The 16,696-nt window shown below is 43.3% G+C and overlaps 1 protein-coding gene across 7 annotated transcripts in view; it reads right to left on the bottom strand.

Annotated features, from left to right (window-relative positions):
• Window positions 1-16,696, bottom strand: part of LOC109905862 (roundabout homolog 1) — a 524,894-nt gene that overhangs the window by 60,236 nt on the left and 447,962 nt on the right. For all 7 annotated transcript variants that reach the window (XM_031795449.1, XM_031795451.1, XM_031795447.1 and 4 more), the window contains 4 exons: window positions 16,479-16,645; window positions 15,619-15,740; window positions 5,295-5,526; window positions 2,629-2,750 (listed from right to left, as the gene is read on the bottom strand). In XM_031795449.1, coding sequence (XP_031651309.1) covers window positions 2,629-2,750; window positions 5,295-5,526; window positions 15,619-15,740; window positions 16,479-16,645 — 643 coding nt within the window. The remainder of the gene's footprint in view (window positions 1-2,628; window positions 2,751-5,294; window positions 5,527-15,618; window positions 15,741-16,478; window positions 16,646-16,696) is intronic.

The following is a 16,696-nucleotide window of genomic DNA, read 5'->3' on the forward strand; positions in this document are numbered from 1 at the left end:
AGAGGAGGGTGTGGAGGAGAAGGCAGAGAGAGGAGGGTGTGTGGAGGAGAGGGCAGAGAAGAGAGAGGGTGTGATGGAGGAGAAGGCAGAGAGGAGGAGGGTGTTGAACGAGAACGCAGAGAGAGGAGGGTGTGTGGAGGTGAGGAAGAGAGAGGAGGATGAAGGGCAGAGAGAGGAGGGTGTGGAGGAGAGGGCAGAGAGAGGAGGATAGAGGGCAGCAGAGAGAGGAGGGTGTGGAGGAGAGGGCAGAGAAGAGGAGGAGGAGAGGGCAGAGAGAGGAGGAGAGGGCAGAGAGAGGAGGTTGTGTGGAGGAGAGGGCAGAGAGAGGAGGAGGAGAGGCAGAGAGAGGAGGGTGTGTGGAGGAGAGGGCAGAGAGATGAGGAGAGGGCAGAGAGAGGAGGGTGTGTGGAGGAGAGGGCAGAGAGAGGAGGAGAGGGCAGAGAGAGGAGGGTGTGGAGGAGAAGGCAGAGAGAGGAGGGTGTGGAGGAGTAGGCAGAGAGAGGAGGGTGTGTGGAGGAGAGGGCAGAGAGAGGAGGAGAGGGCAGAGAGAGGAGGGTGTGTGGAGGAGAGGGCAGAGAGAGGAGGAGAGGGCAGAGAGAGGAGGGTGTGTGGAGGAGAGGGCAGAGAGAGGAGGAGAGGGCAGAGAGAGGAGGGTGTGGAGGAGAAGGCAGAGAGAGGAGGGTGTGGAGGAGAAGGCAGAGAGAGGAGGGTGTGTGGAGGAGAGGGCAGAGAGAGGAGGGTGTGGAGGAGAAGGCAGAGAGGAGGAGGGTGTGAACGAGAACGCAGAGAGAGGAGGGTGTGTGGAGGTGAGGGAAGAGAGAGGAGGAGAGGGCACAGAGAGGAGATAATGTATAGCTTTAATACAGGGCTATAATGTATGGATACAATCTTTAGCTATAATGTAGGGCTATAATGTATGGATCCAATGTATGTATATAATGTAAGGATATAATGTAGGGCTACAATGTATGGCTATAATGCATGGATACAATGACTGGATATAATGTATGCCAATAATGTATGGATCAGTTTATGGCTTTAACATATTGATTTAATGTATGGCTATACTGTATGTCTGTAATGTATGGCTTTAATGTAGGGCTATAATATATGGATACAATCTTTGGCTATCATGTAGGGCTATAATGTATGGATACAATCTTTGGCTATAATGTATGGATCCGATGTATGGATATAATGTGAGGAAATAATGTATGGATACAATGACTGGATATAATGTAAGGATATAATGGATGCAATGCATGGATATAATGTATGGCTGTAATGCAGGGCTAAAATATATGGATACAATGTATGGATATAATGTGTGGCTATAATGTAGGGCTATATTGATGTACATAATGTATAGCTATAATGTATTGATACAATGTATGGCTATAATGTAGGGCTTTAATGTATGGATACAATGTATGGTTAGAATGTATGTCTATAATGTATGGATAAAATGTATGGCTATAATGTATGGGTATAACGTATGGCTATAATATAGGGCTATAATGTATGGCTGTATAGATAATACATCAGGTAGTCTAGACCTTGAGTAGCCTACTAGTGAATAATAATAATCCACTAAGGCCCTCAAATTGAAATCAATGCTGTTTCCACATAATTTCAATGAAATTATGTTGAATCAATCTGGAAGAGACGTTGAGATTACATCTGTGCCCAGTGGGCAATTCCCCCTCCCCCTCCCATTCTTCAGAAAACCAGCAGGCTCTGGACCTCGTAGGGTAAGAGTTGAATTCCCCTGTACTAAGGAATAGAGAGAGCCTTCCAGGACAACTCAGACATTGTATACAACTATCTAGTCCACAAGATGACACTGTTTCACAACCATTTCCAACCACCAACAAACAGTAACATCCTACTGTCTCTTCTACACCTGGGATCACTAGGCACAAAGGAAGAAGATAACCTCTACCTATGTATCATACCATACATATTATTATCATACCATTATCATACCGTCTGTATCTCCTTTGTCTCACTCTGTGATACAAATATTTACATGGTGCTACAGTAGATATACCCTACAGACCAACATGTTGTTATAGTAGATATATCCTACAGACCAACATGTTGTTATAGTAGATATACCCTACAGACCAACATGTTGTTATAGTAGATATATCCTATAGACCAACATGTTGTTATAGTAGATATATCCTACAGACCAACAAGTTGTTATAGTAGATATATCCTACAGACCAACATGTTGTTATAGTAGATATATCCTACAGACCAACATGTTGTTATAGTAGATATATCCTACAGACCAACAAGTTGTTATAGTAGATATATCCTACAGACCAACATGTTGTTATAGTAGATATATCCTACAGACCAACATGTTGTTATAGTAGATATATCCTACAGACCAACATGTTGTTATAGTAGATATATCCTACAGACCAACATGTTGTTATATTAGATATACCCTACAGACCAACATGTTGTTATATTAGATATACCCTACAGACCAACATGTTGTTATAGTAGATATATCCTACCTACACTACCTTAGTACACTACTGTACCCCAGTACACTACCTTTGACCACTCTCAGAGTATGTAGGGGAATTTGGGAGTCCCTGCCAGTGTTCTCACCTTGTACTCCTGGACCACCCCATTCTGCTCCTCCTCTGGAGGCGGTTGCCAGGAGACCACAATGGCGGTCCCATTGTCCCCGCTCTCTGAGACGGTAACCCCACGAGGGGCTGCACTGGGAGCTGGGGACAGACAGATGGACACAATAACACCTTAATGTAATACACCATCAACAGTAACACACACTGTCTGCTCTCTCCTCACTTCTACTGCTCTCATAAATGGATCCTATCCAGAAGAGAACAGAAACAACAGTAACACACACTGTCTGCTCTCTCCTCACTTCTACTGCTCTCATAAATGGATCCTATCCAGAAGAGAACAGAAACAACAGAGGCACGGACTGTCTCTATTCACTAGGTGTCTGTACTAAAATGACTGTTTTTCTTTGTTCAGAGAAAGTATTTTGGGAAATGAAAGAAAATCACAGTTTTTTCAAACAAGGAGAACGATGATTGCAATGTTTACGCTTGGAGGGGGTGTGTGTTGATTCTACACTAATGAGCATAACTAAAGTGATTTAATCATGACAACATACAGCATAACACTCTTAATCTCCTTCTGATTCACTGTAATGAAATCACGCATTTCTGGGAGTGAGGGCATCGTGTTTGAACTCGGAAAACAATTAGCAACAGAATTAGCCACAAAAGCAACAGGGAGAAATGAAAACACACACCCACACACACATATTGGCAAACTATCTTTATTTCAGTCAGCTCCTCTCTCATTCATTCCACATGACTATCATGATGCTTCACTCTGGGATGCACCCATAACCCTGGAAGATTTCCACAATCAAACAATCACAACCTATCAACAAAGATATTTGTTAGATATTACCTGGTTGATGTTACTGCACTGAAGCACAAACATTTTCGCTACACTCGCAATAACTGCGTTTGATTAGCACAGATGTGAACGTAGCATTTGGGTTCATCAACCTCTGGGTATAACAGGACGTTTTCAAACAGTACAACATCTGGCCCTAACACGCAGAAAACACCACGGGACATAATATGATCCTTTAATCGCAACGTCTGCTGGGAACAGCTGTTGTTCTCACACACATGCAGAGTCGCAAAGGTCACAGACAAACTCGGGACACAGGACAGGTTGTTTGGTTTGGGAGTGTTTGTTGTTAAGTTACAAGTGGTTGCCTGTTTGCCACTGGTCCTGTATAGGTCCAGTGACAGAGTGGTTCTGTATAGGTCCAGTGAGAGAGTGGTCCTGTATAGGTCCAGTGAGAGACTGTTCCTGTATAGGTCCAGTGAGAGAGTGGTCCTGTATAGGTCCAGTGAGAGAGTGGTTCTGTATAGGTTCAGTGAGAGAGTGGTTCTGTATAGGTCCAGTGAGAGAGTGGTCCTGTATATGTCCAGTGAGAGAGTGGTTCTGTATAGGTCCAGTGAGAGAGTGGTCCTGTATATGTCCAGTGAGAGAGTGGTCCTGTATATGTCCAGTGAGAGAGTGGTTCTGTATAGGTCCAGTGAAAGATTGGTCCTGTATATGTCCAGTGAGAGAGTGGTTCTGTATAGGTCCAGTGAAAGATTGGTCCTGTATAGGTCCAGTGAGAGAGTGGTCCTGTATAGGTCCAGTGAGAGAGTGGTCCTGTATAGGTCCAGTGAGAGAGTGGTCCTGTATATGTCCAGTGACAGAGTGGTCCTGTATAGGTCCAGTGAAAGAGTGGTCCTGTATAGGTCCAGTGAGAGAGTGGTCCTGTATAGGTCCAGTGAGGGAGTGGTCCTGTATAGGTCCAGTGAGAGAGTGGTCCTGTATAGGTCCAGTGAGAGAGTGGTTCTGTATAGGTCCAGTGAGAGAGTGGTTCTGTATAGGTCCAGTGAGAGAGTGGTTCTGTATATGTCCAGTGACAGAGTGGTCCTGTATAGGTCCAGTGAGAGAGTGGTCCTGTATAGGTCCAGTGAGAGAGTGGTTCTGTATAGGTCCAGTGAGAGAGTGGTTCTGTATAGGTCCAGTGAGAGAGTGGTTCTGTATATGTCCAGTGACAGAGTGGTCCTGTATAGGTCCAGTGAAAGAGTGGTCCTGTATAGGTCCAGTGAGAGAGTGGTCCTGTATAGGTCCAGTGAGAGAGTGGTCCTGTGTGGGTCCAGTGAGAGAGTGGTTCTGTATAGGTCCAGTGAGAGAGTGGTTCTGTATAGGTCCAGTGAGAGAGTGGTTCTGTATAGGTCCAGTGAAAGATTGGTCCTGTATAGGTCCAGTGAGAGAGTGGTCCTGTATAGGTCCAGTGAGAGAGTGGTCCTGCATAGGTCCAGTGAGAGAGTGGTCCTGTATAGGTCCAGTGAGAGAGTGGTCCTGTATAGGTCCAGTGAGAGAGTGGTCCTGTATAGGTCCAGTGAGAGAGTGGTCCTGCATAGGTCCAGTGAGAGAGTGGTCCTGTATAGGTCCAGTGAGAGAGTGGTTCTGTATAGGTCCAGTGAGAGAGTGGTTCTGTATAGGTCCAGTGAGAGAGTGGTTCTGTATAGGTCCAGTGAGAGAGTGCTCCTGTATATGTCCAGTGAGAGAGTGGTCTGGTGGTGAACTTCTAGGAAACCCAGGTGCTAATGAGTCCTACCACTAATCACATGGACTGGCAATCCTTCACAAACGCAGAGCTGCTCTCCAAAGACAAACACACACACACAGACAGACAGACAGACATGTCCACCCACCTTCCTCCAGGGTCTTGGCTATCTTGACCTCACTGTCTGTTCCCTGGAACTCGTTGAAGAAGGGGCGAACTTTGAACTCGTAGGTGACTCCCTTCCTGAGCTGGGTTACCACAGTACTGTCCTCCCCTGGGGTTCTCACCTCAAACACAGTCCAGTCCCTCCTCTGATGCCCCTCTGGAGAGGTTCGGTACATCACCTTATAACCCTGGATGTACTGAGACTGCTGCTCCACCTAGTGGCCAGGGGAGAAGACAACACACACACATATACACACACACAGACACACAGGTCAGCTTGACTCTATTTAGGTGCTCTGAGTGACTCTACAGTGGAAAGTCTCTCTTCATTGTTCTGGAACTCATTATCAATAGACAGTTCAGTTGTTGCTTTAGGCCAGTTTAACTAACGTGGCTGTCCCTGGCTGGCTGGCTAGTGGGGACAGGAGTGCTAACTCATCAAATGGCCCATCCACCCATCTATCCCTCCATCCCTCTGTCTGTGTGTCGCCAGTGGAGCGGATCCGTTTGGAGCGTCAGCGATGTGTGGAACCCGCAATGCACCATGAGATCATAGCCCAGAGTTTCCTGAGAGTCTGGTCCTGGTTAGAGGGGGCTAGAAAAGGGCGCCCAGAACAGCCCGGCCAGTCTCACTGAGAACTGTAGTCTAGAATCAGGGGGACAGTGCAGCCTCTCATACTAACTGACATACACACATCAGGGGACAGGACAGGCTGACGGTACAGAGAGAGACTTGATGGCAAACATCATATTGTATATTGGTAAAGGTGGATATTGATTTAGAAATGTTCTGGACAGTCAGTCACAGTCACAGTCAGTTAGTCATTTAAAGTCAGTCACAGTCAGTCACAGTCAGTCAGTTACAGTCAGTCACAGTCAGTTAGTCATTTAAAGTCAGTCACAGTCAGTCACAGTCAGTTATAGCCAGTTATAGTCAGTCACAGTCAGTCACAGTCATTCATTTATTTTTTTATTTTTTTATTTAACCAGGCAGATTTGTACCTTGTCAGCTCGGGGGTTTGAACTTGCAACCTTCCGGTTACTAGTCCAACGCTCTAACCACTAGGCTACCCTGCCGCCAGTCATAGTCAGTCAAAGTCAGTCACAGTCAGTTAAAGTCAGTCCAAGTCAGTCACAGTCAGTCACAGTCAGTTATAGTCAGTCAAAGTCAGTCATAGTCAGTCACAGTCAGTCACAGTCAGTCATAGTCAGTTATAGTCAGTCAAAGTCAGTCATAGTCAGTCACAGTCAGTCACAGTCAGTCATAGTCAGTCACAGTCAGTTATAGTCCGTCATAGTACTATAACTGTTATAGCCAGTTATAGTCAGTCACAGTCACTTATAGTAAGTCACAGTGAGTCACAGTCAGTCATAGTCAGTCACAGTCAGTTATAGTCAGTCACAGTCAGGCATAGTCAGTCAGTCAGTCATAGTCAGTCACAGTCAGTGAGTCAGTCACAGTCAGTCACAGTCAGTCACAGTCAGTCATAGTCAGTCAAAGTCAGTCACAGTCAGTCACAGTCAGTCACAGTCAGTCACAGTCAGTCATAGTCAGTTACAGTCAGTCATAGTCAGTCACAGTCATTTACAGTCCATCATAGTCAGTTACAGTCAGTCACAGTCAGTCACAGTCAGTTACAGTCAGTTACAGTCAGTTACAGTCAGTCACAGTCAGTCACAGTCAGTCACAGTCAGTCACAGTCAGGCACAGACAGTCACAGTCAGTTATAGTCAGTCACAGTCAGTTATAGTCAGTCACAGTCAGTTAAAGTCAGTCACAGTCAGTCATAGTCAGTCATAGTCAGTTACAGTCAGTCATTGTCAGTCACAGTCAGTTACAGTCCATCATAGTCAGTTACAGTCAGTCACAGTCAGTCACAGTCAGTTAAAGTCAGTCACAGTCAGTTACAGTCAGTTGCAGTCAGTCATAGTCAGTCATAGTCAGTTACAGTCAGTTATAGTCCGTTATAGTCAGTCACAGTCAGTTACAGTCAGTTACAGTCAGTCATAGTCAGTCATAGTCAGTTACAGTCAGTTACAGTCAGTCATAGTCAGTCATAGTCAGTTACAGTCAGTTATAGTCAGTTATAGTCAGTCAAAGTCAGTTACAGTCAGTTACAGTCAGTCATAGTCAGTCATAGTCAGTTACAGTCAGTTATAGTCAGTTATAGTCAGTCACAGACAGTCATTGTCAGTTACAGTCAGTTATAGTCAGTCACAATCAGTTACAGTCAGTCAAAGTCAGTTAATTAAAGTCAGTTATAGCCAGTTACAGTCACTTACAGTCAGTTAAAGTCAGTTATTGCTGATGACGTGTTAGCGAACTTGAAATCATCAATTCATTTGCTTCTATTGAATGTATGAATTTTACAAAACAACCTATCGGTGTGAACTAGAAGGATACTGTAGTGTACTGTACTATACTTTAGTATACTGTACTATACTTTAGTGTACTGTACTATACTGTAGTGTACTGTACTATACTGTAGTGTACTGTAATGTACTGTAATGTACTCTAGCGTACTGTACTATACTGTAGTGTACTGTACTGTAGTGTACTGTACTATACTTTAGTGTACTGTACTATACTGTAGTGTACTGTACTATACTGTAGTGTACTGTACTGTAGTGTAGTGTACTATACTGTAGTGTACTGTACTATACTGTAGTGTACTGTACTATACTGTAGTGTACTATACTGTAGTGTAATGTACTATACTGTAGTGTACTGTACTATACTGTAGTGTACTGTACTGTAGTGTACTGTACTATACTGTATTGTACTGTACTATACTGTAGTGTACTGTACTATACTGTACTGTACTGTACTGTAGTGTACTGTACTATACTGTAGTGTACTGTAATGTACTGTAATGTACTCTAGTGTACTGTACTATACTGTAGTGTGCTGTACTGTAGTTTACTGTAATGTACTGTACTATACTGTAATGTGCTGCACTGTAGTGTACTATACTGTACTGTAGTGTACTGTAGTGTACTGTAATGTACTGTAGTGTACTGTAATGTACTGTACTGTAATGTACTCTAGTGTACTGTACTATACTGTAGTGTACTGTACTGTAATGTACTCTAGTGTACTGTACTATACTGTAGTGTACTGTAATGTACTGTACTGTAATGTACTGTACTATACTGTAGTGTACTGTACTGTAGTGGACTGCAATGTAATGTACTGTAGTGTACTGTACTATACTTTAGTGTAGTGTACTGTAGTGTACTGTACTGTAATGTTGTTAAGGGAATTTTTATCAATGATGACTAATTATGTATACATTTCAATCAGGACTGTCTAATCCGAATACTATTATGTTACTGTATATGTACTAATCAGAATACTAAATGTTACTGTATATGTATGAGTTTTCTTTCTTGATCCCAGTACTGAAAATAATGTGTGTGAACGTGGGCAAAAGTTAGAACAATGACTGTCTGTTCCTTGGTTCAAATCTTCAGACTGCTATTTGAATGCTTATCTACTCGAAAAGGCCTTGAGTCATAAATTATATTAAATTGGTAGGGAGGCGGATATGGGAAGGCTGGAGAGACAGACTTTGTACTGGAACGGATGCGGCACCGATTGGGGCTGGAACTAAGGCAATTGTATTAATATAAATATTGGCGGGGAAACACAATCATTTTAATAGCGGGACACCTAGGTACGTATTTCAGCTTTGAAACCGATAGACTAAAATTGATTTAAGATTGTAATTCACCTATTTGCATGTTTTGCCTGAAAAATACGGTTGCCAGTGTTTGTATAAAATATGAACTAAAACGTTAATAGGTGTTTTATACTCGAATTGAAAAAATAAGTCATTAAAAATAATGGCGAGACAATTTCGATGTAATACGCTATTTTTCCCAAAATGATCTGGTGGAATAATGTATTGAGATGGGAGTCGTATTTAAATAAATGTATCATAGAAGAGAAAGTCACCTAATGTTAAATGTAGGGAATAACGGAGAGATACGATACAACTTCGTGCTATCCGGATGTTATAGCTCTTTATGAATCGACTGACATACGATAAATTTAGCACAAAACATGGTACGTTTAAATGTTAGGGTATTGAAAGTTGAGAAGTTTGGTTGGTTTTACTCTGTTGATTAGAATTTAAAACTGAACTCAATCTGAATAGGGAATATATATTTTACAGAGGCAGGCAGATTTGCGTCGTCGTTTCACGCTGAACAACATCGTTCCTCAAATTTAAACAGAGAAAAAGGGTTGTGGCATTTAGAGGGAAAATGCATTATAGCTTAGAGTTACTTTTCAAAAGTGGCTAAAAGTTCCAAATACATTTTTTTTAAAGGAGAAGTATCGTAAAGATAGTCTGAAAAGATGCTACAGCTAGCAACGGAAGTGCTAGGCACTCAATGGGGCTATATGGTGCAACGCTTTGGACTATAAAATAGTTTAATCATAAAAAGTTGTGATTGTTTTTCCGAGTATTGATTTTTGGTTAGGTAACGCCAGTGAATTCGAACAAGAAGTTAACGTATTCTAAAAATAGAATCTGTTTTTCATTACGGGGAACAAGTATATGTCTTATCTTAAAGGGACAGTGCACGTTTATCACAGTGGTTTGAGTGTATGGCAGTGTATAAAATATTTTGGGACGACAATTTGAAGATAGACTGAATGAGTTACATGAAAGATCGAGAGATTTAAAACGAATGATGTGAAGGGATTATCAGAATTATTAGGCTATGAGAGAGGGAGACTGGATGTCTGTATCGTAAAACATTGTGATAATGGATTCTGATGGTTGTCGATTCCGGGTTTGATTGTTTATGTAACACCAGTGAATTTGAGCACAGTTTCCATTGTGTGGAACCATGTTAGGGTATTTAAAGTTGAAAAGCAACCTCTATAGAAAAACATAACTGCATATGTTTCGGGAAATTAGCTAGGTTGAATTTGGTTATTCAAGCTTTTCCCCTGATACGTAGACATCTGTAACAGGGGCAAGTTGTTTTTCTCTTGAGGAACTAACAGATGTAAACATGAGTCTCTGAGTAATTTTGTCATCTGAAGCATTATAGTAGTGAGTTTTCGTATAGTTTTTTGCTGATAAAAGTGGTTTGTTTATTTGTTTACTGGTTATGGTCAATTTTAGGGTTTGATTTAACTTAGTTAAACGTTGTGTTCTGGCGTGTTTAAGTAGGATTCTTTATTCCGGGACGGATGGAAGTTATCTATAATAAGTAAATGAAAGGAGCCATGGGAGAATGCGACTGCATTTTTATTAAATATCTGGGATTAAATTACGGATTTTTTACACTGAGAAATGTACGACATTTGCGGCAGAGGGGAAAAGTAATACATTGGATAAAAATGTTATCAGGTTAATTGTATCTAAGGGTAGCATGTTCATTTAAGTAAACATATACGTAGACAGTGTTTAAAACTGATGATTAATGATTTGAGTCAAAGGGGAATTATCATTAGGTTTAGTTAGCATAGTAGCATAGTGAATGCTAGTTAGTCGTGTTGTGTCTTACTTTTAGAAGCCTCCTGGGATTATAATCTTGGGGAGAGTGGGGGAGATAGCGGCCATAAACGACCAAATTGAAAAAGGTCTGGAAGTCTTGATTATCCATTAAGGTTTGCAAATATATACACATAAAACATTTTTTAGGACTATTTGTTTTAGTGCAACGGTATTTTAAAGAGGCACGCTCACATATGGAACCTTATGAGTTTTAGTTACACAAGTGATTTTTTTTATTTTAAGGATAAAGGGTTCTTTAATATGTCTAATGTAGTATGGAACATGACTATAAAAGGGTGGTATGACCTATTGACCTTATCATGGCTATTTTTGGGGGTCTGATCAGCCCCGGGGGAGAGCCATTTGTATAATGAATTGTGGTTAGTTGGGTTACTAATTTTAAGATAAATTATTTATAATGGAGTTTTAGTTTGGGGTTTAGAATTATTGTTTGAATCCCTGAAGAGAAAGTGTTTCAGGATTCTGATTTACAATATTAGCTGTGAAGTTTTTGAATTGGCTATTATGGATTTGAGATTACAACAGAAAATAGTTCTATTTATCATTGAGAATAAATAGGGGTGATAAATTGTAGATAAGGTCTTCCACACTATGCAACATATATTAAATTCATGGTATTGTCAGATAGAATACTGAGGAACCCTGAAGGAAAGAGCTTGTAAAGTGTAGGAAGGATTTTGATATGGTTAGCATTTGTTCAGGCTCTGGTTAACCATTAGGAGGTTTTTTAAATATTATTACATTTAACAGGAATATAGGACATTGGTGATGATTAAGGATTATTGTAAGGATTAAGATGTAAATGTAAGGACTTTAGAGATGGCCACTTATAGACATGTTTTTTCTAAAATCAATGATTTTAGATAGTCAAACAGTGAGACGCTTAGTGGCATTTTGAGAGATAGGAGAGAAAGGAATTACTGTTTAAATCGGTAAAAATATATATTTAAGAACATATATAAATAGCACAGATACTTCTTAAACTAGATAAGACATTTGACAGAGAATTGATACAGGATTGAGATGAATGGATGCCCAAGGAAGAATTGGACATACATGATAATGTCAGAAAATAAGGATAATTTACTAATCCTACCTAAGTCATTATTTAGGGTATATAAGGTTGTTACCTGGGCAGAGCCAGGTATCAAAAAGGGGGGTCGGTAAATTAGTGGCCTATTGGATAAGAAACTAATCATTTAAAAAAGGTTTTTTAGCTAACAAATAGGCATATAAGTTACAGATATAATCAGATAAAACATATGAGAAACTGTTTGTTAACCAAGCCTGTATGTCCAGGATTTTATGCATTACAGGTGAACTACAGGTGAAGTCACCATACCAAGGACTCCATACCAAGGACTCCTGGTGACAGCTAGCTGAAAGAGCTACCCGGATTCATATCACACGGCGGGAGGGTAAGATACAATGACACTGTCGAACAATAAACAGTGTTCGAGAGGAGAACTGGAATTAACAGAATTCCGGGGGCCATCTCTCGAATGAAGTAATCCTCCCTGTCCTATCACCCCTGTTTTTGTTCATAGAAGTGAAGGTGTGTCTGGCTCTTGCTAGTGATGTGTTCTCAGGGAGAGGGTGGGGCTTCACATGGAAGCTGTTCGTCTGAGCTGTCTTATTGTGGGTAACATATTCCTGATACAGCACGTCCTACTTGAGTATGCGGAGAGAGGTAATTTGACCCATGGATTAGACGATGAGGATTTTGTTCCAAAAACAACAAGCATAAGAGATCCCTAGATCTGGGTAGACAGGAAGTTAGAGTAGAGGTTGGGAAGGATCTCTCAATGGGGTTTATGAAGACCAGAATGGGGTCTCTAACTACATGGCAGTCTAGGACTCTGAGATATTATGGCATATATCGGTGCAGGTTCCCATATTGATCGTGGACACAGGTCATAGCTCATTTGGAGAGAGAGGGCTATATGAATCCACTCACCCAGTATGGGACCAGATGGGGTATAGTAAGGGTTGGTGTTTCGGATAGTGTTCCCGAGCAGAGGAAGTATTGTATAAAGGTGCGAATTAACATTAAGGCGGTCAATACCCAGGATCTCAGGTTATGGTATGTAGGCTTCGACCAGTTTTCAACTGATACTATGGTATCGTTCCAGGTGGCAGAAGTTAGAGTTGATAAGGAGAATATGATTGACCGAAGTTCAAACAATCTCTCTAACACAACGGCTACTCCTAGTGTAATAATCCAGAGGAAAGGACCAGTAAGATACAATAAATTATATTAAATTGGTAGGGAGGCGGATGTGGGAAGGCTGGAGAGACAGCCTTTGTACTGGAACGGATGTGGCACGGATTGGGGCTGGAACTAAGGACGTCATTTTCAGTTTATAACCTGTGGTAACCTGTATTGTGGCAGTACTCTCTTGATTAAAGGCTGTTACTTGACTTTTAAGACCGGGCTCTGTCCATTCCTATAAAATAAGGGTCTTACAAATTCTTATGAATTGACAGAGTGTTTAATTTTGATTGGGAATTAAAACAGAGGAATTAAATTCCTTCAACAAATGTACTGTAGTGTACTGTACTCTACTGTTGTGTACTGTAATGTACTTTACTGTAATGTACTCTAGTGTACTGCACTATACTGTAGTGTACTGTACCGTAGTTTACTGTACTGTAGTGTACTGTACTCTAGTGCACTGTAACTTAGTGTAGTGTACTGTCCTCTAGCGTATTTTACTGTACTGTACTCCTGTGCACTGTACTGTAGTGTACTCTACTGTACTGTAGTGTACTCTAGTGTAGTGTAGTGTATTATCATCCCTGTGTAAGGCAGGCAGAACTGGCTTATAAAGTTTTAGATATTTATTTTTTATCCCTCCTATAAAATGTGCTGTCAGCTCAGGTGGTCTTCATTAGGCTCAGAAATGTGCAAGCGTTAAGCAGAAACACAGAAGAACAACATACAAGCCAGAAACTGCCATGAGATTGGATTTAACCCCCCCAAAACGATCAAACCACGGCCATGTAAAGAGTGCATGTAAAGTTGTTAGTGACTAATGGTGGAAAACCTAGTTGGTAACTGGCATCAGGCCGTCAGACAGGGTAACTGGGCATCAGGCCGTCAGACAGGGTAGCTGTGCACCAGGCCGTCAGACAGGGTAACTGGGCACCAGGCCGTCAGACAGGGTAACTGGGCACCAGGCCGTCAGACAGGGTAACTGGGTACCAGGCCGTCAGACAGGGTAACTGGGCACCAGGCCGTCAGACAGGGTAACTGGGCATCAGGCCGTCAGACAGGGTAACTGGGCATCAGGCCGTCAGACAGGGTAGCTGTGCACCAGGCCGTCAGACAGGGTAACTGGGCACCAGGCCGTCAGACAGGGTAACTGGGCACCAGGCCGTCAGACAGGGTAACTGGGTACCAGGCCGTCAGACAGGGTAACTGGGCACCAGGCCGTCAGACAGGGTAACTGGGCATCAGGCCGTCAGACAGGGTAACTGGGCATCAGGCCGTAAGATAGGGTAGCTGTGCACCAGGCCGTCAGACAGGGTAACTGGGAGACGGCTGTCAGACATGGTAACTGGGAGATGGCTGTCAGAAATGGTAACTGGGAGACGGGCTGTCAGACAAGGTAACTGGGAGACGGCTGTCAGACATGGTAACTGGGAGACAGGCTGTCAGACATGGTAACTGGGAGACGGCTGTCAGACAGGGTAACTGGGAGACGGCTGTCAGACATGGTAACTGGGAGACGGCTGTCAGACATGGTAACTGGGAGACGGCTGTCAGACATGGTAACTGGGAGACGGGCTGTCAGACATGGTAACTGGGAGACGGGCTGTCAGACATGGTAACTGGGAGACGCCCGTTTATAGAATACAGTATGTCTAATGCAACTAGTGAGGTGTACAGTTATACTGTTCTTCTCTTCAGCCCAACAGAATATAGAATAGATAGAGATGGAGCCAGTGTTTAATAAGATATCCATTATCTTACAGCAGAGACTTCCTAATACCTCTTCAAGCTGCCCTTATTCTCGTCTTTTCTCCTTCTCCTCCACCTCTCCTACCACATCTACAACCTCCCCACCTCTCCTACCACATCTGCAACCTCCCCCCCTCTCCTACTTCATCCTGAGAGCACTAGTTGGCCGCCTCTTCCTTCTCACTTGTATTAATTTAACAGCAGTCAGGTGTTTTCAATCTGGGAGGGCACAGGCTTGCTAGCTGCGCTGCTGGGCGGCTTATGCAGTGGACTGTGTGTTGTGGAGTGTTTTGAGTGGACCGTGGTGAGTTGGTGTAGCTCTGACTGAAGACAGACAGAGAGACAGACAGAGAGACAGACAGAGAGACAGACAGACAGGTAGACAGACAGGTAGACAGACAGGTAGACAGACAGGTAGACAGACAGGTAGACTGACAGGCAGACAGGACCTACAGCAGCAGTGCTGGCCAGTGTGACTGGCCCTGACCAGATGGACAGAGTTTTGACAGGGTTTCAGTCTGTTCTCTGTTTTCTGTCTCTGCAGTGCAGTGTCCGTCCTCTACAGGACACTAGGACATTAGCACTGCTGAGTGGCCAAACAAATCGACCGTGAGCCCAGAGCGCTCCAGACCTTGCCACTCCACATGGTGACTTTGGAGCAAAGAAAATCTATGCTAAAACATACAAAATACACAGGTATCAAATGAATACATAAACCATATGCATACAGTACATGAGTTTACAAGAGGCACTCATTGGGATTGTAATCCCTAAAGCCCTGTTTTGAAGCAGAGATAACCACTCACCGTCCACTGTACTCTGACAGAGGAGGAGGAGAGGATGGTGGGGTTGTGAAGGTGGATGACCACCTCTCCTAACTCCCTCTGGATCTGACGGTGGTCCACTCCCTGACTGGTGGGGGGGATATCTGCACACACACACACACACACACACACACACACACAGTAAGAACAGCAGAGGGTCCAGACAGGGACAAGGTTTAGACAGGGACAAGGTCCAGACAGGGACAAGGTCCAGACAGGGACAAGGTCCAGACAGGGACAAGGTCTAGACAGGGACAAGGTCCAGACAGGGACAAGGTCTAGACAGGGACAAGGTCCAGACAGGGACAAGGTTTAGACAGGGACAAGGTCTAGACAGGGACAAGGTCTAGACAGGGACAAGGTCCAGACAGGGACAAGGTCTAGACAGGGACAAGGTCCAGACAGGGACAAGGTCTAGACAGGGACAAGGTCCAGACTGGGACAAGGTCTAGACAGGGACAAGGTCCAGACAGGGACAAGGTCCAGACAGGGACAAGGTCCAGACAGGGACAAGGTCCAGACAGGGACAAGGTTTAGACAGGGACAAGGTCCAGACAGGGACAAGGTCTAGACAGGGACAAGGTCCGGACAGGGACAAAGTCTAGACAGGGACAAGGTCTAGACAGGACATAGTCCAGACAGGGACAAAGTCTAGACAGGGACAAGGTCTAGACAGGGACATAGTCTAGACAGGGATAAGGTCTAGACAGGACAAGGTCTAGACAGGGACAAAGTCTAGACAGGGACAACGTCTAGACAGGGACAAGGTCTAGACAGGACAAGGTCTAGACAGAAGCTTAATGAGGCCCATTTGAAGGCATTAAGAGAGAGCAGATACCCACCTTGTGTTTTGACGGTGTCAGTGATGGGGCTGGGGTCACTCAGGCCGTAGGCGTTAGCAGCTCGGACCAGGAAGAGATAGACAGCACTGGCCTTCAGGCCCTTCAGTACATACGACTCAGTCTTCACATGTTCTGCCAGGGTCTGCCAGCTGCTGCCTGACGCATGACTAGGAGAGAAGACAGAACAGGATGTTACACATCAGGTTTAAAGTTCATAC

Source organism: Oncorhynchus kisutch, linkage group LG18, assembly GCF_002021735.2.
Source record: "Oncorhynchus kisutch isolate 150728-3 linkage group LG18, Okis_V2, whole genome shotgun sequence".
Classification (NCBI taxonomy): domain Eukaryota; kingdom Metazoa; phylum Chordata; class Actinopteri; order Salmoniformes; family Salmonidae; genus Oncorhynchus; species Oncorhynchus kisutch.